The sequence below is a fragment of the Schistocerca americana genome, chromosome X (assembly GCF_021461395.2).
Source record: "Schistocerca americana isolate TAMUIC-IGC-003095 chromosome X, iqSchAmer2.1, whole genome shotgun sequence".
Lineage (NCBI taxonomy): Eukaryota > Metazoa > Arthropoda > Insecta > Orthoptera > Acrididae > Schistocerca > Schistocerca americana.
The window spans coordinates 678,218,690-678,242,048 of record NC_060130.1 but is presented as its reverse complement, the minus strand read 5'-3'; the positions used below and the strand labels follow the sequence as shown (position 1 = coordinate 678,242,048).

Below are 23,359 nucleotides of genomic sequence, written 5' to 3'. Positions count from 1 at the left end.
TTTGAATGTTGTTTGTTTGTAAGAGAGTCGTTAAGGAAAAACATATACCAGCTGTTTCTGAAATATACAGCACTAGGATCGTGGCCTGTCGAGAATGCCATTTATGGTTCAGCGATATTTCTGCTCCCACCGGTCGGCACCCCATGACAGTCCTGTGAATACGGTATCAACTGACTGATTCAGTAGGGTCACGTGTGTGCAGCCTCCAACAGCCCTACGCTACTAACGCCCAAGAAGAGAGACATTTTCGCTCGCCAGTGTTGGCCGTATGACCACGTCCCGTACGCTGTATCAGTAAATGGGCTACTTTGAAGTAGGACAAGTATGTACACAAACAATGCGACGGTGTCTCGAGAGCAACGGATTGTCAGCAAGGCAATTATTATTCCATTGCTCTTTCTCCAGCTCATTAAAAGTACCTGATTTATTAATTTTTTTTCATTTTAATTTGTTGGAATGAGGTATTCTCTTTTAGTAACCTGTTGATAACATCGTTGCCTCTTGCAATGATTGTACATATGAGTTGTTTAAAGACTGCAATACCTGATACAGATCTAACTGCCATTTTTAGTGGATTAAAAGTTGAAAAAAGGCAAATAATTTAACACAAATGGAATAGATTAATGTTACGATTACATATTTTGACAATATTCGTTACAGTAACTTCTCCTTATAATCCAAACCAACTAGCGCGACAGCCCTTGCTGGTGAGGGCCTCTCACACAGGCCTTCGCGTGGGCGGACACATGGTCAGTGAGTACCCGTGGTCCCACGGTTGCCCGCGGTACTCATTTCAGATTGAGTAGGCCTCGGAAACGATCGGTATGTGCAGGGGTGTGCCGTTGGGGCGCGCAGTGCGGACCGGCCTGGTACTTTAGCAGCGCGCAGAAAGTAAAAGATTACAGTTATTTTATCAAGAATTAAAATTAAAATAAAAAGTTTAAAATACGTACAACTATAAACACACAAATATGTATACGATAAACAGCAAAGTCAAACGCATAGAAATGGTCACATCAACACTTCGTAGAATCAGTCAACGCTAAATTGAGTTGAGCACAGGGTATGTAAAGAATGTCTGCCGTCTCTCGTACCACTTTGAATGCAGCATGTTCCTCGGACCTCACAGAACTGCGGCGCGTATCATTTATTACAAAAAAATGACAATGAAAATATATGCCAAAATATCGCGTTTAGTTAGAAAATACCCATTCTTGATTTTTAGTTACCGAGACTGTGTAATGCACATATTTCTGAACTTTTAACTTTTGTCATATCTATATTCGGCAGCGCTGTCAATTACACAATAAGAAGCAATGGTGTAAAAACGGTCAGTCTGCTCAGTATAGCACAACGGTAACAGTACTTAGCAGTGTCACTACTAAGTGTTATTCTCAAGTGCAAAGCTTTAACAGCAGTTATCAAGACGAAAAAGGAGAGGATAGCAAAAGCGCCATAAATGTAATTAGCCCTAATAATACCACAGTAAATGATCGTGCAGATTATCAGTTAAGTGATGAAACCAAACGGTTATTTGTTTGACAGAATCCTTCAGCTTGGAGGGAAGCGGTTCGAGACTGGAGGTGGCTAACCAAAATTACAGTGTAACACGTCTGAAGGCGTATGTTGTATTCAGTTCGTGGTGTAAGAAAAACGCAGTTGACGCAAGTATGTAATCACAAATAAGGAAAAATGAGAGCACGTGAAAAACTGTGTTTGAGCTTATTGCGAATATGACGATAACATTGGGATCCAATAACATAGCTTTTCGGGGACATAGGGAGAAAACAGGGAAATCGAATAGTGCGAACTTTAGCAACCATCAAACGTCTCACAAAACACAAAAAAATTCCGGTATTACGTGATCTAATAAATAAACCAAAATAGGCCAGCACGCAAAATACTTTAGCCCTTCAGTTTAGAATGTCCTGTCTCGTTTAGTTGAAAAAGAGATTTTTAATGATAATAACGCTGCCTCATTAATTTCTGTTATTATACGTGCAACGTAATAAATTACAAAAACAGATTAGTAACTCAAATATTTAGACATGTTACAGTGGAAAGCATTGAGACGTGAAAATAAATGAAAGATTTTTAAGTTTTCGTGAAATAATAGATCAAAATGCATTAGGAACAGAAAATGAAATACAAAGTGCAATAGACGAAAAGGGACTGTTTGTCTAAATGCTGTGGTCAAGTCTATGACAGTTGTGCCAATATATCACGCATACACAAAGCTATCAGATCGAGAATTCAACAAAGACAAAAGGCTGCAAAATATGTCCTGTGCAAAAAAAATGGTTCAAATGGCACTGAGCACTATGGAACTTAACATCTTAGGTCATCAGTCCCCTGGAACTTAGAACTACTTAAACCTAACTAACCTAAGGACATCACACACATCCATGCCCGAAACAGGATTCGAACCTGCGACCGTAGTAGTCCCGCGGTTCCGGACTGCAGCGCCTAGAACCGCACGGCCACCGCGGCCGGCTGTTCTGTGCAGTGCACACATTAAATCTAGCACTTAACGATGCTACATGTGGAATTCAAGAAGTCAGTACCTTTTACAACGCAGTAGAAATGTTATCTTTTAGGCAGTCGTAGAATTTAAAGACGGGAACTTTTGGTATCTTCTTGCATCTTAATAAAGCTTGGCCAGACACGTTCGCCTTCGAAATATCAATCTGTAAAAAGCTCTTCGTTATGCTTATGTCTGTTAGTCTACTTACGGCTCCTTAAGAAATAATATTGACATCTAAGCACAGAAAAGAAAGAGAACAAGCTGTTGTTTTGAAAACCAATAAGAGACATATGAATTCATTTTTCAGATAGCGCTGCTGTCAAAGCTATGAAATTTTGCATCTCAGAACATGCGATCGGAAAATGTAGAGCTTGGTAAAGGGTGTCTCTTGTTCAGATGCAACTGATAATTTATCTTGCTAGCTACGCAATTTTTAAGAAGCGGTGTCATCGGCTACATCTTTGGCAAAGAAATGGGACACTGTAATGGCTGTTTGGAAATCATTGTAACCAAGTAAAAGACTAAATTTGAGTATATGCCTAATGTTAACCATTTCTTCAAAATTATTTTTCTAAGATTTTCAAATTTTGCTTCATACGTAAATATTCATAATGCAGTGGTAATTCTTGAAAATGAAAGGAGGATCTATCCAGCAAATTCACAGGCCGAAAAAGCTCTGAAAAAAGAAATAGCCTCATTAACCTCGGTAGCTGATTAACCAAACTTTTAGTAACAGAGTTAAATCGTAGCTGTAGCGTCGCAGATTAATGCACAAAACCGTAGTTTTTAACTATTCATGTTGCTGTTTCTTCGACTGAAAGTTTGATAAAGAATCTCATACTTATAAAGGACTATGTGTGGTATTCTATGACCCAAGACAGAGTTAGTGAACTCAACCTCAACAGTATCCAAAGTGATCTATTGATACCAATGAAATAATCAAATCCTTCCATCACAGAAAGTACGCCGCAAGGTCTAGTTTCACTAGAGGTAAAACAACGTATATAACTACAGGCCTATGCTTATAGACATTGACTGTCAATCACAATAATGTGTTTAATTTTTAATAATGTTTATCGATACTAATTATTTTTGTTTAATACTTTGAATTTAATGAACGAATGAGCCCTTTACTCATATTACATGGGATTTTACAAAACACTCCATTAAATTGTTGTTTTTGCCTGCCTCTAATGAAAGTTACGTTACTCAAAGATTATACATTTTATGTTAGGGGGTTGGGTTTTTACTTTTGTAGGCGGGCCCGTATCCCCTAAGTCACTCCTCTGGGTCTGTGGATTCGTCCAAGTACTTTTAAAGGAGTTTGATCACATTTCTGTTGTCTTTAAGTCAGCTGTGTTAAGGACTGAGCTAGGGCAGTCTCAGTATATGCTTGTAGTGCCGGTATATTTTACTTTGTCACAGCACAGTTCTTTATGACACTGGCAATGTTCATAATAAATTATAAACGAAAGGTAATCATTTTTTAAAAAAAATCGAGACTCCCTAGAAGACATACACTCCTGGAAATGGAAAAAAGAACACATTGACTCCGGTGTGTCAGACCCACCATACTTGCTCCGGACACTGCGAGAGGGCTGTACAAGCAATGATCACATGCACGGCACAGCGGACACACCAGGAACCGCGGTGTTGGCCGTCGAATGGCGCTAGCTGCGCAGCATTTGTGCACCGCCGCTGTCAGTGTCAGCCAGTTTGCCGTGGCATACGGAGCTCCATCGCAGTCTTTAACACTGGTAGCATGCCGCGACAGCGTGGACGTGAACCGTATGTGCAGTTGACGGACTTTGAGCGAGGGCGTATAGTGGGCATGCGGGAGGCCGGGTGGACTTACCGCCGAATTGCTCAACACGTGGGGCGTGAGGTCTCCACAGTACATCGATGTTGTCGCCAGTGGTCGGCGGAAGGTGCACGTGCCCTTCGACCTGGGACCGGACCGCAGCGACGCACGGATGCACGCCAAGACCGTAGGATCCTACGCAGTGCCGTAGGGGACCGCACCGCCACTTCCCAGCAAATTAGGGACACTGTTGCTCCTGGGGTATCGGCGAGGACCATTCGCAACCGTCTCCATGAAGCTGGGCTACGGTCCCGCACACCGTTAGGCCGTCTTCCACTCACGCCCCAACATCGTGCAGCCCGCCTCCAGTGGTGTCGCGACAGGCGTGAATGGAGGGACGAATGGAGACGTGTCGTCTTCAGCGATGAGAGTCGCTTCTGCCTTGGTGCCTATGATGGTCGTATGCGTGTTTGGCGCCGTGCAGGTGAGCGCCACAATCAGGACTGCATACGACCGAGGCACACAGGGCCAACACCCGGCATCATGGTGTGGGGAGCGATCTCCTACACTGGCCGTACACCACTGGTGATCGTCGAGGGGACACTGAATAGTGCACGGTACATCCAAACCGTCATCGAACCCATCGTTCTACCATTCCTAGACCGGCAAGGGAACTTGCTGATACAACAGGACAATGCACGTCCGCATGTATCCCGTGCCACCCAACGTGCTCTAGAAGGTGTAAGTCAACTACCCTGGCCAGCAAGATCTCCGGATCTGTCCCCCATTGAGCATGTTTGGGACTGGATGAAGCGTCGTCTCACGCGGTCTGCACGTCCAGCGCGAACGCTGGTCCAACTGAGGCGCCAGGTGGAAATGGCATGGAAAGCCGTTCCACAGGACTACATCCAGCATCTCTACGATCGTCTCCATGGGAGAATAGCAGCCTGCATTGCTGCGAAAGGTGGATATACGCTGTACTAGTGCCGACATTGTGCATGCTCTGTTGCCTGTGTCTATGTGCCTGTGGTTCTGTCAGTGTGATCATGTGATGTATCTGACCCCAGGAATGTGTCAATAAAGTTTCCCCTTCCTGGGACAATGAATTCACGGTGTTCTTATTTCAATTTCCGGGAGTGTATACTATATTCCGCCATTAATATGCACCCACTAAAATTTTGGAAAGTCGGATCGCTTGCATCAGTTATGTTACTATCCACAAGACAACGCCAAACCGTGTATTACCTGTACTGTCCAGGTCTACCTCGATACAAGTGACGTTCGACTGTCGGCCACTCAACACGTTCTCCAGATACTCCAGATACTCACACTTGGTCAAGATATTATTATTTGACAAAAGATGGCGTCAAGTACGAATAGCCAATTAGATTTCTCGACAAACAAAAGTAAAATTTTTGTAAATATGTGTTATATGCGTAAAAAAACTAAATATAAAATGACAGGACTTGTTAAGCCTGCACTATAAAATCAAGTTGCGAAAAAGAGACCTGTAGAAACGGAGAAAATCGTGAGTGTAGCATCATCTTCTTACGAGCAAAGTGCAACGTCAAGTCGAAAAGTTTCTGATCTGTCATTGTGGAAATCGTGTTTTAAGGGAATTGTGTGCATCAAATGTAAAAGTTCTGGTTGTGCACGGAAGACGAGATAGGACTGAATTTGAGGAACAAATCCTGTACTTATGATGTAATGAGTATATTCACCGACGAAGTTAAAGAATTAAACAGTAAATCTGATGGGCTTCCATGGCAGACGCTACAGAATTATAGTGAAATATATAGAGACAAAAGTTTCTGTTAAGCCACGCGAAGGCGAAAGCTTTGTAATTGAAACCTTTGCGAGAGTCAAACAGTATACTACGCCCAGGGTTGCCGACTGCCTGGGTGCACTGATCCGATGCGTGCGCACCGGCACCGAATTTTTGGGGGGTGCTCAGCACTCGCAAAAAATAGGGAAGTAAAATAAAATCGAATGAATAAAAAGAAAAACAGAAAAATTGGGGAATAATTCAAAGCTGTCAATTCTGCCAATTTTGACGTCGTGATCACGTGTTGGCCCATTCAAATACGGCCTAGCGCTTCTTAGTCCTCCAGAAACAACTGACAAGCGCTCAGCGCTTGTCTCTCGCGGGAACGTAACGGAAGTTTTTCAACGTTCCGCCAAAGGGGAACGGCCGGCTGAGATTTAAATCGCCTGCTTTGCGTTGGTAGATATTCATTCATTCAGTACCGTTCTTTATTGAGTAGTAAATTTTAGTTCAAGTTTCATTTATTACTTAACAGAGTATCATTTACAATTATTTACAAATACAATTTGTATTGTCTGTTTCGTTGTTGTAGTCAGTTTTTGTAATGGAAAAATTCATTGTACGCTCGTCAATGAATAAAAGTGATTCGGCTACAGCATTCCGTATTTTGCTTCAGGTGGCTCCGATTCACTCGCTGTATAGAATAAAGCAGACAAAACAAGTCATGTTGGTGGTGGCTCTTCTTTTCAAAAACAGTGGAAAGGCAAATATAAGCGGGTGTTATACGTCGAGAAATGTGGCAAAGTGTTTCGTCCTGTAAATAAGGAAATGAGTTCCTCTAGGGGTCCTTTGCAAAGAAAACTAAACAAGTCTAAGATGCTATAAAAGCATTCGCCGTTGTCACGTTTTCTACTTGGATCAAAGCGTTTGAAGGATTTGCTTTTATTTATAAAGGTGTCAACGCGCAATGTTTAATGTCTGAGTTAATGAGGGAGAAATGAATTCTGCAAGAGTAGCTCTGTTGAGAATGCCATCTTCACTACGTTATCCCATGGTGCAGGGATAGCAGTCCGTGGTCACAGAGATGAAATTTCTAATTATAACGGATTTTTAGAGTTAGTTGCTGAACATGTCTCCGATCTGTCCAATTGGCTTCGGCGTATAAAGTACAGGTGGCTTTCGCACGACATAACAAGTGATGTAGCTTCTATTATGGCTGACGAAGTGTTACACAATTTGATAAGTTTTAAGTATTCCCAACACTATTCCATAACTGTGACTGAAACTAGGGACGTACATCAACACCAGCAAGTTTTGATTTGCTTTAGATTGGTCAGTGGTGATAATTTAGAAACTAATGAAGTGTTGTTTGGCTTCTATAATACTGAATCTAATACAGGTGAAGTATTACTGACAATTTTAATGGATGTTCTCGCTCTTTTTTCTGTAAATATGAAGTTATGCAGAGGTATAGGTACTCATGAAGTGTCAAATATAACAGGCGGTTTTTGTGGGCTGCAATCCAAAATCAGAGCAACTAAGCTGCAGGCTGGGACTGTTCACTGTTTCACCGATTCGTTAAACCTTGTGACCCTAGACACAGTGCAAAATGGGACCATTGTGAGACACCAACTTTGCACGCAGGTTCCCCAAGCGATTAGCAACATTTGAGTCTTTGCAAGCTGCTCAAGGTGCTAGCTTTATTCATCCTCTAGCTCTTCGGCTTTTTTACACTGACAGGTGGTGAGGAAAAAGTTCGTTGAGAAGTATTTTCCAGAATGACGAACAGCTAATTTTGTACACTCGATGTATGAATTAAAAAACGCCTTCAGTCATAATTTTTCGTGTTTTATTCAGTACATGATGCATTTGTTCTTCGAGGAACTTCGAGCTCGAAAAACCCGATGGTGGGAAATTTTAAAGCTAGTCGTAAATTTGAATGATTTTCTGCAAAATTACTCCCTACAGCCTTGGACAATGTTAATAGTATCCAATATGTCATGACGTTATCTCGGACTGATGAAAGTTTCTATGAAGTATAAAACTCTTGCTTGGAACTGACCAAAAAATCTAACGCTGAAGATACGAAACTTTCAAAAGTTCGAAAGATTTGTCGAAAAATTGATGACAGCACTCTATCCTATGATTTTTCTAGCCCCCGTGATTACTAACATATAACTTACTTTGACATTTAAGACACTGTGTTTCATTGTTTCGAGGATCGATTTTCTAAAACCGTAATGACTCACTTCAAAGAAACAGGAACATTTCTTCTGTCCCAAATTGAATATTGCAGTTATACAACAGAAGTTTAATAAGTGTCAAAAAAGAACCTAATTAACAATAGTTTGTTTACCTTTATCAAGTGTTTCTCATTCGAAAATACCTGAAACTGGATTTTCAGGGTGGTTAGTTTTCAACATTTGTGAACAGTCATTTAGCGCATCCAGACTGATTTTCAAAAGCCGTCGCCCTGACTGCGGCAAAAAAACTTTCACAGCTGTGAATAGTATCTAGAACGATTCTTCGTTAATTATATAGACAAGAAATTCACGAACAACAAAATAGCAACGAAAATAGCAATGGTACTGTTAATGCAAATAAAATAAATAGCAAAAATCATTCTGACAAAGGAACAGCAATGTCATAAGGAGCTCACCTCAATACAAAAAGAACGACAGTGTTTCACACACCCGTGGTTGGTCAATTGGATCTAATGTAACACACCGAACTTGTAATAATTATGTAATCCAAGGAACTGGTTTACCAGGTGCATCATTGGCTGCAGCACTAGAAATATACAACCACTTACAGGACCTCTCAATAAAATGTAAATTTATGATACGGGGTGGCACAGGTGATGTAGACAAAAACGAATCTGATACAGCACTAAATGTTAAAATATCACTTTCAATGAATCTTCAACACACAAATGTAATCAGAGTTGGCATACCCCACAGGTATTAACTTCGAAACTTGTCTTGTGAGAATCACGAATCCAGGCAAACAAAAATAAAAATAGCCAAAATAGTGAAACCCTTCAAAAACACTCAGTTTGTAAGAGTCCCTTAGCACAAAGACTAGTGCACTTCTCCTGGACTGAACCTCAACGCTAAAAGAAAAAAAGAAATGGCCAGAACTTATCTTGCAGTCATTTCTGAAGAAGAAAAAACCAACTAAAGTCTGATTTATCACCTAATTGGGAGGATTAACATGGAACAGAGAGAGCAAGTGGTATCACAGCAACAACCAACCTCCACACCGATAATTTACCACAGTGACGTTAAGAGGACAGTAATGAGCAATGCAGTAGGGGGAACAGATTGCAACAACACCATATTTAAAAGACCAGACACGTGCGGTGCTTCTGGAAGATCCTCTAGACCAAAAAACCGCAGAGCTCAAGGTGACACACTTATGGCAAAGTTAATCAAATTCCAGGGTTGTATATAGGTAACTTGCCAAGTCAGTCAGTGTAAGCAACAGAACCTAGACAACAACAAATACAGATTGTTCAGTATCACCAGATCAATCAAATGTGGTGGACTCTACAGCTCCAGTTGCTGCAACAATAAGCAATTCCGCAAGACACTCCAAAATTTTCTGTGATAACCAGAAGTTGCGTGGTACCTCCAGAAATGTAGCGTGGCTAAAAGATAGGTACAAACTAACCTTTGATGCTTGGGCCCAGTACTTTTGTAAGTGATCCTACTCATTGCTTTATAAAGGCAAGTAATCAAAGAGACCAGTTAAAAATACCACTTCAACACTTGAACCCATGCATCAAAATATTCGTAACCTTAGAAATAAGTTTTTTTTTTTAATAAACACTCTCGGAGGAATGCAATGGCAAACCCCTTCCGCTAGGACCTTGCCTAGTACGGCGGTGCGGGTCTTCCTCATCGTCCCCTACGCTCCTCGGAGTATAGGGCCTCATCATCATCATCAAATAAACAGTCATATTCTGTATTAGTGTTAACTGAACGTGGAATAAAATCTCATGAAATCATTTATTGTTAAGCAGTGAGCAACCTCTTAGCAAATCTTTATTGTAGACAGCAAAGCAAGCGTGGTGTTATGGCCGTTTCCAACAGTGATAATGTCGATGTTAAAAAAGTAAACTATTTGGATCAGCTCAGCAAAGAAGACACAGACATTGACGTCCACACCAAAAATCCCAGAAAGGTTACGAGAAAAAACGAAGTACAAGGAAATTATCATGCACTGAAGGCTGAGATAGGTATTTTCACTGACGTATTTGTAGGGTAGTCGGACGCTGTGTCGCCCATGATCTCTCAACACTTAGTGATCTGAATACTAAGACAAAGCTTTGCAGAATGATTAATATGAGTTTAACAAGATCTCTTAACTCATATAATCTTATAAATTTTGTAAATACGTATACGAGACGTAGAAAGTCCTCCCTGAGCAGACAATATTGCGTTTACTTAGTAAACGTATTAAAGACAGTGTTAGGTTCAGGGATGTGGATTTTACTACTCTGAACAAAAATGTCAGGTGTTCAGCTATATAAACACAAGCATCTCAAAAACGACGGATGCTGAGGAAAATAAAAGAATTCTAAAAGCGCGTGAAATCAGCGCCCAAAATATATATTAGCTACTGAGGACCGGTATCTGGTTTACCAGACTAAAGGGTCAGAAAACAAATGGGCCAAATTCTATGATGTTATGCTAATACATTTTGGCTTTAACTAACGCGGTAAGGACGTACAGTGTGTACTAACCAACAAACACGCTGCAACACCACCAGACTACCATTTGTAGCAAATATGATCAAAGTCAGGAGAAATATTCAGGACGTGGATGTATTGCACAACTCAACAAATCTGCAGACTTTTCGGGATAAGTAAAATAAATCAAAAAAAAATCTATAAGAAAGAGCTTTCGGATCTAAGAAAACAGATGTACTGCTATGAAATAGATCAATCAGCCAATACAGCATAGACTTCATGAAATATAGTAACTTCTTCTCAAAGCGATGAAATAGAATTCTAAAGTTAGGAAAGAAGTAAATACAATTACAGATGCCAATAAAGTCTCCAATGTCTTTAATAAATATTTTATATCTGCGACGGTCATTAGAGTTCATACTACAAGTACGAGTCGGAAGATAAAGCTCTGATCCATGCAAGAGACACCCTTTCAATCATAGAAGTGAGTGAGCTGGATATAGGCGGGATGATAAACGATCTAAAGAATAAGTAGTCAGTTTGGGATGGAGATGTTCACTCACTAAGTTATGTCAGAAATACAATTTAAAATACATTACTGAAGATGGGTATTAATGAAACCTCTTCTGAGGACCCCTTCTCATTCACTAGTTTAACTGTGCTCCACAGCAACACATTTGGGAACCTGTGTTCTCTGCTTTAATAAGACGAGAATTTTAACTAATTCTTCATGACATTTTTGAATCAGTATTTCCCAAATGTATTGCAGTGGAGCACAGTTAAACCAGTGCATAAGAAAAGTCTCCACAGAAGAGAATTCATTAATAGTCATTTTCAGCAAAGTACTTGAAACTCCACTGCTGACACAACTTAGTGTCTATTTCTCAAAATATAACTTACTAACAGAAACACAAAGCGGCTTCCGAAAGGTTCACAACATTGTCACAGAAATTACGAAGTTTCTTCGTAAAGCGTGTAGTATCCCTGACCAAAGAATGCATACAGAAGGACTATTCCTAGACCTAACTAAAGCCTTCGATGCGGTAAACCATGCGTTACTCTTAAGTAAACTTGGAGCATATAACATACATGCCGCATCCATACAACTGCTGTCTGCGTATACACACCTAATTAACCGTAAGTAGTGTATATGGTTGTCTTACAGAATTAATAACCAGGTCATAAATTTCCAACACACACATGAAAGTTACACAGTGTACCCCAGGACTGAGTCCCTTTTCCTAGTGAAAATAAATGATACAGAGCCACATGTCATCTCCCAAACACTGTGCTATGGAGGTGATACCTAACTACTACTTGTTGGCAAACAAAATACTGAGCTAACATTGGCTACAAAAGAGGGTCTAGATCAAATAACTGCGTATTTCATGGATCAGAGTCTGAAGGTTAATATCACTAACTCGCAGTTATTACCATTTAAACTTGTACATTTACCCCAAACCTTCGTCAGTAACATAGGCAGCATTGAAGCAACGTACACAGACGAATGCAGATGTCTAGGTATGTACTCAGATGAAAATCTACGATGGCAAAACCAAATTAGTTTTATATGTAATAAAATCAGTAGGTGATTTCACCTAATGACCCACTTACCAAAAGTAATTTCCCATCAGACATTATCAAAAATTTGTTGTGGGACAATTTTTGCATTGATTAATTGTGGGATAAGAGATATGGGACCCTGCTGCTGAAATACGTATGAACAGAATATTAACGCAGTAGAAAAAAATAGCCTCGATTATCCATGAACTAGGGTACAGAAAGCTCTTTACATTATAAATACCTCACAGTTTCCTCTTTGTATCATCAGAACAAAGTAACGAAGTCCTCTGACATGCATGTGTGCAATACAAGAAAGAAAGTTTCTTATTGGAGGCAAAGAATCATACTAAAAACAACAGATCATAGTCCATGTATTAATGGCGAGATATGATATACTGAACTGCCAAACTCTATAAGGTGTCACAAACAGAACATATTCAGAGAGAAACTTTTTATGCATATATAAAACGCATTTACTCCTTGTTTGTATAAAACCTGTAAAAATTGCTATGGGGTTTACAAAATTCGTTAGTTGGTGGCGCCATGCAAAAAACAAAATAAATCGATTATCCATTGAAGACTTCTCGTCTTGGCTTGTTGCGAGATTAGCATATTATCACTCCTAGCCATTACGACTGACGAATAGTTGAAGCAGCATACAATGCTGTACCCGTATGTCTCATCCCAGTTTAGTTCGCCACGACACCCAGCTGGGTTAGCGTCATTGTTGCTGCCAGAGGTGGCTGCTCTGTATACGTTTTTGATTAAATTTAATCAAGTCGTCTTCCTGTTATACCGTATTCCCCACAATAAGAAAAACTGTAATTTTAATTACCAGCAGCAGATAAGCAGTATGTGCGCCGGAAAATAGATGACCTCGTGGGGTCGGTCCTACATAGAATTTTTAACATTAAAAATCCACTCATTTCGTTCTAACAACATTTCTACAGATTGGTTCTGAAGTTTATACTTGATACATCCGTGGAAAGTTAGGAATATTTGTCGATATCGCACCTTCGTTTCTCATACTGACTTCTTCTAAATTCTACCTCATTTGTGTGTCGCCAGTTGGAACGTGTTTTGACTCAGTTTGAGCTTCTCCTTTCTTCCACAACCGCGTCGTGATGATCATTACCGCCATTGACACTGCCATCGCCTCTCCCACTCTTCTACCGTGCACCACAGCAGAGAAAAACAGAAGAAAATTGTTGAACACCGAGACACTATGGCCATGGACCCCGAAAAGGTATATTTTAAAGAAAACTTTATGTGTACTTATCACGAGTGCTCCCCAGTGCAGCGCCTAACTGCTGTTACTATAAAACAAGCTTTGGCTTCAGTTTAATCGTTGCTTGTGTCTATTTACAAGCTGATTATGATACAGTATAAAAGCGAATTCAGGAAAGCTTTACTTTGGCATGTAATACTGAGATAATTTTCCTTGGAGAAGGCAGATAGCTAACTTCTGACATACAGACTTAGTATCGTCATTTTTTCAGCACTCCCTTAGTTTTAACTCCCATAAATAATGTTTTTAAATTAACCGCTTCGTTGCACCGCGTGCGAAACACTCGCCTAAAATCTATGCGCCAAAATTTCAATGTGCTGTACATAAATGGCCAGGAGCGCAGCCATTGAGTTTCAAAACACGAACTGATTGTGCAAATATAGATTAAACTCGTGCGAAAACAGCACTGCTATTTGAAGCGCTTATCTGCAGCGGTGGCTTTTAGGGGAATTGCAGTCCTGGCCGCACAACTTGCTCCTCCGGAGCGGCCGCTTCTGCTCCAGAAGCTGCCGTATTTACCTCCCAAACATGGAACTGCGCGAAAACCAAATGCCTGAAAATGTTTCATGGTAATAAGTACCTACAGATGGTAAAAGTAAAGTTAAAATCGTTTAGAAGTTGTAGGTTAATTTATAACAAAATACTCAAAAATTCTTGGTTGTTCTGGCTTTGGATATGAAAGTATATGCTACCTTCACACCCACAGCACGTTTAGTTACCACGGCACCTCATGAAATGTCAATGGAGGCTTTTCTCGCTAAGTTTAGCGATGACTCTGATTATATCCCACAGATCTTTCCAACAACCGGTGCTACGTTATTGTTTTTCTGCTGCAGTCTTCGGTAGTTTCACTGTTCAGTGGTTTTCCATCTGGTTGTGGATAGTGACTGCTAATTCACAGCAGCGTGAAAGCTTTTGTCAGAACAGTACACATTGAGAAACCCTTCAATAGAAGTGGGAACCTTTTGGTGCAGTCTTACGCTTATACTAGACTACGAACACAAATCGAGACTGATTATGCTTTCTGGTCCTTCGTTGTGCAACCTTTTATTCGCTGCCATTTGTTAGTATACAAAATACAAGTTTTACACTGCTGCAGAGAGATTTGATCACGTAGACAGCTTACAGGTCTTCACAGTAAGCACTGTGGCTAGCACTATTAAGGGCATTAATAGTGTAGTAACACCTCCCATCATATGTTACAAAAACTGGCGCCACATAGTGCAATAATATCTTTGACGTCCACGGAAGACCTTTTGAAATGTAAAAATTTTAAAAAAGTTCTTATTGTTCGACAATGTAAGTAAGAATCGCATTGTATTTCTTTTATATGGCCATCAAAAATAATAGACTGTTTTTAGCACTGATGCTGTTACCTTGTCTTAAAATTCTCCTCTCCACAGTGTTCGAGTACACAAATTCTAAGTATAAGCAAATTATTATCCATTGCCTAGAGCCAGGAATCAACAGAATCCCCAGTAGTAACGGGAAATTTATTCACAACTTTTTCATGTCCGTTCGCACTTTATTTCTTCCAGTTTCGAATTTGGAAACACTACCATTATCAGATTCGTGGAGAACGATGATCAGATGTTCAGATGTGTATGAAATCTTATGGGACTTAACTGCTAAGGTCATCAGTCCCTAAGCTTACACACTACTTAATCTAAATTATCCTAAGGACAAACACACACCCATGCCCGAGGGAGGACTCGAACCTCCGTGGAGAGAGAAAAAGTGAGTAAACATCAGATACACGTTACTTCACGTATTAATACAAAGATGATGTGCTGATAAATTAATGAAAGACAAATACTGTAGACAAATATGAAAGATAAGTTACAGGCTCAGTACAACGTATTACTTCAAATAGGGGCAAAGGAGGCATAGTAACTGCTGCCCAAACTTACTGTGGACCCGTAATGAGAGGGCTGGGAATTGAGAGACCATAAAGAGCTCAAATAAAGGCGGAAAGAATAACACTTTTTAAAATATATTCACCACAAAGTAGAACTTGATAGATGAGCATGTACTCAAGCAAAGGCGGATGGAATGAGGTTTTTTAAGGTATTTACGTCACAAAGCAGAAGTACAAAGAGAAACGTAAAACATTTTACACACAAGACAAAAGAATTAAAGAATAAAAAAGTATACAAAACAATAAAATGGCATGATAAGAAAAATAAAGTCACAGATCAAGGTGATAGAAATAATGGAGTTTGGAAACATAGCAAAACGTCTGTAGTTAAATTACAACTTAAATGATAAAGTTTTAGGCGAGGAGTAATATCCAACCGTTGCACAGATTGCCATTTGATCGATGGGAAAGTAAGGGGGAGGTGGAGAGAGGAATGTTTGATGGAGAGGACAGAAGTTACAAGAAGTCAGAAAACATCAAATAATCAATAATTACTAACTTCAGTCTGCTCATTTATCACCCGTTCCGATTATCTTTTTCTGTGAAGATGTATCTCAAGAAACTGTGAATTATTAAGCGCATGGCCTTTAGATTCATCATGTGGGATATCAAGGCTTTCTGTAACAAAGTAAGTGTTCTGACTGTCGTACTTCAATCTCTTCAGTCCCGAAGATAAACAAAGAATGGAAAAATGTTTCAGTTGCTTTTTTTGGTGCATCTGATGTCAAAGCAACACAAAAAACTAATTTTGAAATTTTATTTTATATAATGTGTGAGTAATTGAATGTACACATGTGTGTACATTGGGTCTCAACAGAGAAAAAAATGCCGATCTCATAGTATTTTCATATTTTTATCACCAATGAAAAATGTACACATTACTTCTCATTTTTATGTACACACTACATTTTATGAACACATTACTTCTCATGTTTATGGAATTCAGCAAAACAATTGTTTTTTAATACGGACAAATAAACTTAGCACTTTTCACACTTTATGCAGGAACGTGACTTGCACCCTGGTAACCGACACCTTGAGGCAAAACTACTCTCAATATATTCAGGAAGGTGGTAACCCTGTCACATTTGCTTTCTCTAGTTGGCTTTGGTACAATTCGTCTTCGTTTTGTGGGCTGATGCTGCTCATCTTCATCAGAACTGCTGACATACTCCTGTTTCACACTCGGAGAAATTACTTTCGACAGTTCCAGTGAGTCTACAATTTTTGAAGACTTTGCCAAGTCGTGGGACAAGTGAATTCTGAAGTTTATGAGAGACATCCACTTTTGTTTTGGTATCCCTTCTTTTTGACAACACCTTTTGTACATAATCCATGAATTAATTATGGCTAAATCAGTGAAGTGGTTGAATACTCTGACAGTCCACTTTTTTGTTCTGATGTTTGACCTATAGTATGCCATGTATCTATGACAAAGATCAATGCCACCCATATTGCGATTATAGCTTTTGATGATGGCTGGTTGTTTGACACTAACCTTTGCTTTTTCTGTATTACACCATCGTTTGCAGGTACCCTCTGGTTCGCTCCCTATGCACGAGGCTAACAAAGTGACGGATTTATTGTCCTTCCATTTGAGGGCACAAATTTCCTGGTCCTCCCTTACGTACTCATCCCATTGCCCCCGCTGCAGCTCCTGATCTCTCTTGAACTTAGAAGCTACTTCTTTTACTCTATTGGCCATCATAGTTCCTGTCTGAAATATATTCCTGTCTAGTAAAAGCTGAACAGATTTTGAACTGGTGATAAATCTGTCACTGTCAATTACATGATTGTATTCATTGGATATATTTCTAGCCAGTAGTTTGAGTATACCCACTCCCAGGCCATGTTCTTTTCGATCGCTGTCAGGAATTGTTCCTTTGCCAGTGTATATAGCAAAATCAAGGACAAGTCCATCTGATGACGCTAAAATAAAATTTTTGAGGCCAAGTGGATTAGGTTTGCAAGGTACATATGTTCGCATCTTACACCTCCCCGTGAATGGAATCATCTGTTCATCCACAGAAAGGTGTTGAGACCTGGGTAAACTAATACATTTATTTCTAAAAGCATCAATTAAAGGTCTAACCTTCCAAAGTTTGTCATTTACGTCATGATCTTATAAATTATTTACAAAATGCAGATTATTTCGTAATTTGTAGTATCTATCTCTTGTCACGGTTGATGATACAAGCGGAATATCCAGTTGCATATTCCAGTAAAGTCTTGCCTGAGGCAATTTCAATGTACCCATCAATATCTCAATTCCGACAAGGGACAAAATTTCATTAGTATTTGTATCCAGACTTTTTGAGTTCTTTTGGCAATGATATAAATTAGTTTGTCCTGCAACATTTTTCCAGAATTTTTTATCGAAGTACTCGAAGAAAAACTGTGAAGGGTTTCTCAGTTCACCATCAGTCTGTTCTTCAAAGTTGTCGTCAGAAAGCTGTCGATTACACATCCTGCAAACAAATACGTAGTACCACTGAAAAATACTGATCTAAATCGTGTCAGATGACACACAGAACTACACCAATGTATTGCTTACTTAGATTGCCTCCCTCTTAGTGGACGACAGTGAGAAGATGAAGCTGATGCAGGTGCCTCAGGAGTAACATCCACATTGCATCCTTCAACTTCAAGCACACCAATTCGTTCCGGTGGAGTTGGAGGTTCATCAACAGGATCATCTTCGTCTGACAAGGAACTCAAGTCACTCGTCTCGAGCAGTTTTATAATTTCATCGTCTGTTAGAGCTGAGAAGCGAAAATGAAATAAAGTGAAAGTAACTGTTGATGTAATGGAATAAAGAAATGAAACTGAACCTACTAACAAAATTAAAAAAATTTTGAGTTTTCACCAGGATTAGAACCCAGGACCCCTGTGTTCCGAATCCATTACACCACAACAACCACAATAACTTACGTGATCTCCTACAGTATTAGTAGCTAAACTTTCGACTTCAATTTAGATTACGTTTTAAATTACGATTCACAATGAGATCAGTCTTAGCGTTAGTACCACTACATTCTGTGAGCTAAGACCTGATGTACACAAATGTGTACTTCAAATTCAACAGTCGATGTTTGTACAACTACGAAACTATCGTTTTCATTGCATACACATATCACTTTCTTGATGTCTTGTTTGGAGTAAGACACGATAAAAACAGTAATACAATTCAAAAATGATTATTGAAACTGAATTTACCTTTCTCGCGTGTCGCAGATGACGCGATCCTTCAGATCGGAAGCTTCAGGATGCAAGAAAGCCCGCCAAAACTGACTTGCGCACGACCTAGCGGCAGAAACAGAAACCGCATGATGTGCACAGTCGTGCACATCAGGTCTCAATTCAGGAAAACGTCATTTGGCAGGATGACACTACAAAGACCTGATGTGCACATACGTGTACGTCGGCACTGAAGAGGTTAAATGGTTTCTCAATGCACTTTTATTCGACTTGCAACTATGTTCCCTGTTACTTGTTACAAAATTGCTGCCGCTCTAGCCTATGTAAAATATATCACATATTTGGAATTCAGTTTACGTACTCCAGACTTCAAAAATTTATTTCCATTGTGTCCTGTTGAATGCCATTATCTTTTCCCTAGATTTACGTCAGTACGAAACCCGACTGTTAAATTAACGTTCTCAACGACATCGGGATGCGTTCTCAAAGTGGGCTATTAAATGTCATTTATATAAACTTCGTTTTGTTCGCTATTTACTTTTCATTACTTTTCCTCTTAGCTTTAATCCTTCTGTAAATCTTCGTTGCTCTATATATTTTAAAATCGTTAGCTATCTCTAGCACTGTGATTGCGATCAGCACATGTTCAATTGCAAAATCATCAATAGGCAGTAAGAGGAGCATAGTAATCAAATCCCTATTATACCAAGATACGAGAACTCGGGTGACCAGAGTCACAACTAATAATGACATTAGTAGTGATAGGTTTACGGAAAATGTCAACGAGCAACAGACTTTTTACAAGTCACTACGACTTCTCTCTATTTTATCTATAGCTACATTTTCCACGTAACGATATTGTAATATTTTGTTTTATGTCTTTCTTCCTACATTTATTTTCCGACGACAACATTTTAAAAAAGTAAAATATCTAACTTTGGCCGCCATTATTTGACTTATGCTTGCTCTATCTAAGTCACAATACAACAATTTCTTTCCTTCATCATCGACCCACACCCGTCCGTCTACCCTTCCGCACTCGGCATCCACTGTAAGTTTCCGGAGAGGTTGGTAATCTTCTGTCTGCACTTAATTATATTCTGACGTTTTATTAAAAATCTCTTTCATGCTGTCTAATCCTGTTACTTTTCGCTACTAATTGTGATACGCTCGGTATTCGCCTCTATAAATGTGTCGTCAGTGTGTCAGATTATATCTACATTTGCATGATTATTCACCAATTAACACTTCTTGGCAGAAGGTTTAAACAATCATTTCCACACTATTTATCGACCGTTTCACTCTCTGACAACACTAGCGAAAAATTAACTCCTAAGTTTTGGCATTAGAAGGATAAATTTCGTGATTGTTATTTCGTGAACAGATTTCGACGCAAAGAAAAATTTCTGTTTCAATGATTGCCAACTCTGATCACTTATCATATCTATGACACTCTCCCCTATTCTTTGATCTTTTCCGATGTTCTCCGTCAGTTATTCCTGCTACGGATACTATACTACGCAGCAATACTCCAGAAGAGGAGCGACAAATGTAATCTGAGCAGTTTTCCAGTAGATTTATCACAGCTTCTATTTATGCCAATAAAATGATGTTTCTGGTTCACCTTCTCTACAATATTTTCTATATGATATTTAAAATTTCATTTGTTTGTAGTGGTTAGCTGTTAGTAATTAGTTGAATCGACAACCTACAAGTTTGTGTAATTTTTCGCGTAGCCGAAACTGAAGGAAATTTTTTGGGGACTCAAGTGAAGGACTTCACAATTGCTTTTTTTAAAGGGTCAGTTAGCACTTTTGCCACCATATAATTCCTTGTCTCAATCATTTTGGAATTCTTTTTGATCTTCTGATGAGTTTAGTAGATGGTATAAGACAGCATCTTCTGCAAACAATTAAGGGGTCTGCTCAGCAATCTCCTAAATCGTTTGTATACATTAACAACAGACAACGTATAACACGTCCTTGGCGAACCTCAAATATAGTTCCCGTTGCAGTGCGTCGCTTTCCGCCAGTACTACAAACTGTCACCATCCTGAGACGAATTCAGCAATCCAGTGGCACAGCTGAGATGGTACGGTGTCAAAATCTATAAATATGGGATCAGCTTGAGATCCCCTATCGACAGTAATCAAATGGTTCAAATGGCTCTGAGCACTATGGGACTCAACTTCTGAGGTCATTAGTCCCCTAGAACTTAGAACTAGTTAAACCTAACTAACATAAGGACATCACACACATCCATGCCCAAGGCAGGATTCCAACCTGCGACCGTAGCGGTCTCGCGGTTCCAGACTGCAGCGCCTAGAATCGCACGGCCACACCCGCCGGCCGACAGTAATCATTGCTACGTATGCATAAAGAGCTAGTTATGATTTATTTATGTTTTAATAAGAAGGATATTTTCTATATCCGTGCTGATTGCGTTTGAATAGATCGTTTCCTTCGAGAATTTGATAGCCTAATGTTGAAACACAGTACATGCTCCATAAACGTACTAAAAATCGATGCCAAAGATACGAATCTATAATTCGGTGGGTTATATCTATTTTCATTTTTGTGTATTACTCTAACCTGTGCAACTTCCCAGATTTTAAGTACGGAGTTTTCGTCGAGTGAGTGGTTTAATACGGCTGCTACCAAATTTTGAAAAGAAAAATGAACGGCAAATTTGTGAAATGATTTGTCGGCAATCAAAAAATAAATATGAATGTATGCTTTCCCGGCGTATACAGCTGGCGAAGAGTTCTCGGGCTTCCAGCCGGGTGGCGGTGTCTTCAAACAGCGACGTTTCGACGAGTGACATACTCATCATCTTCTGGCGAAGTGCCGAGACTTTGCGGATGCCGGTCCCTTGATACCTGCGGTGTGCCCCCCACCACCTGGCCGCGGGAGGCTGGGTCCAGAGGAGCCGGCGGGCGAGGTGGAGGCGGGCTGCATCTCTAAAAGGTGCGAGGAACACATCAGGCATGTTCGACTTGGACAGATAGAGAAATCTGCTATAGCTGAACATAGCATCAAAGAAAACCACACCTTTGACTTCGAAAACACCAGGGTGCTATGCCGAGCCGGGAGCTATTGGGATAGCGTCATTAAAGAATCAATAGAAATACGGGTCCACGAGAACCTTGTGAACAGGGACGAAGGCTATCAACTGAGCGCGGCCTGGAATCCAGCATTAGCCGCAATACGCCAGGAACGCAACAAGAACCGTCCAGCTCACGAGACGCAATCAGAATGCTCTGACGGAGACACGAACGGCGCACCCGCTTCCCCCTCCACCTCGCCCGCCAGCTCCTCTGGACCCAGCCTCCCGCGGCCAGGTGGTGGGGGGCACACCGCAGGTATAAAGGGACCGGCATCCGCAAAGTCTCGGCACTTCGCCAGAAGATGATGAGTATGTCACTCATCGAAACGTCGCTGTTTGAAGACACCGCCACCCGGCTGGAAGCCCGAGAACTCTTCGCCAGCTGTATACGCCGGGAAAGCATATATTCACATTTACGACACCTCTACGGGGAGGAGATGCTCTGTAGCTTCAAGCTGCTGCAGAAAGAACGCAACAGGAAAGCCAAATTGCTCAGCTCACTGGCTTTCCTCCAACGTTGCCGAGACAAGAACATCTTGCCACGATTTGCGGAATTAAGACATCCTGTGAAAACGAAGAAAACCGATCGTATTTTACGGCGAGCAGGGATGGCCATTGTCAGGGAACGCATTCACTACACACGGCAAGAACTGGACAAGAATGCACGCATCCTGATCGCATGTCACCTGAAAATGGCAGAAGCATTACCGGCACACACTTGGGAGTGGGTTGACTGCAGCTCTCACGCCGACAGTGAGGTGCAGAAACGACATGTTGCCGCAAAACAGATCAACAAATTCGGCAGACTCTCTGGAGCTCAGTCGACCCAGAAGGTGACAAATAGCACCAGAGCTATTGTAAATTTGACAGATAAGGTGCTAGATGCAGCCACAACTTCTGTCCTCACGAAAGGGTTGAACTTTGCACCTGTACCAAGGACCGTACCGAAACGGGACATCATCAGCAGCGTAGAGGAAGCAATCCGGGGCCTACCCAAGGAGGAAGCTGAGCAGATCCGAAGGGAGACCTGCAGGATCATCGACAAGTCACGACTCCCTAAAGTAAACATTACTGCGCAGGAGCGAGAGGCTATCCGCGCACTGAGGGATGATGCTGACATCATGGTCCTCCCAGCAGACAAGGGAAATGCGACGGTGCTGATTCGCACAGTCGACTACCAACAGAAAATCTGCTCTCTGCTGCAAGACCCAGCCTACAGGAAGCTCAACAAGGACCCTACATCGACGATGACCAGGAAAACCGTGGCGCTACTGAAGGACTCAGATCTACCAGAGGCAGTGCAGAAACGGCTGTATCCCAGAGCGCCAACGACACCGCGCCTGTATGGGTTGCCCAAGATTCACAAAGATGGGGTGCCTCTACGGCCGATTCTGGACACTATCAACTCGCACAGTTATGGACTGGCCAAATACCTGGCGACATTATTGAAACCACTGGTGGGACACTGCAGTCATCACGTGAAAAACTCCGCGGATTTCGTTAG

At 40.7% G+C, this 23,359-nt stretch overlaps 1 protein-coding gene across 1 annotated transcript; it reads right to left on the bottom strand.

Moving 5' to 3' along the window:
- Positions 1–16,549: 16,549 nt before the first annotated feature.
- Positions 16,550–17,539, bottom strand: LOC124556244 (piggyBac transposable element-derived protein 1-like). The gene has a single exon (XM_047130232.1). The coding sequence runs from the start codon at positions 17,537–17,539 to the stop codon at positions 16,550–16,552; it is 990 nt and encodes a 329-aa protein (XP_046986188.1).
- Positions 17,540–23,359: the final 5,820 nt, after the last annotated feature.

What these genes read in the sequence shown, in the direction of transcription:
- LOC124556244 (XM_047130232.1), bottom strand. Translation starts at nt 17,539, where the DNA reads ATGCGAACATATGTACCTTGCAAACCTAATCCACTTGGCCTCAAAAAT.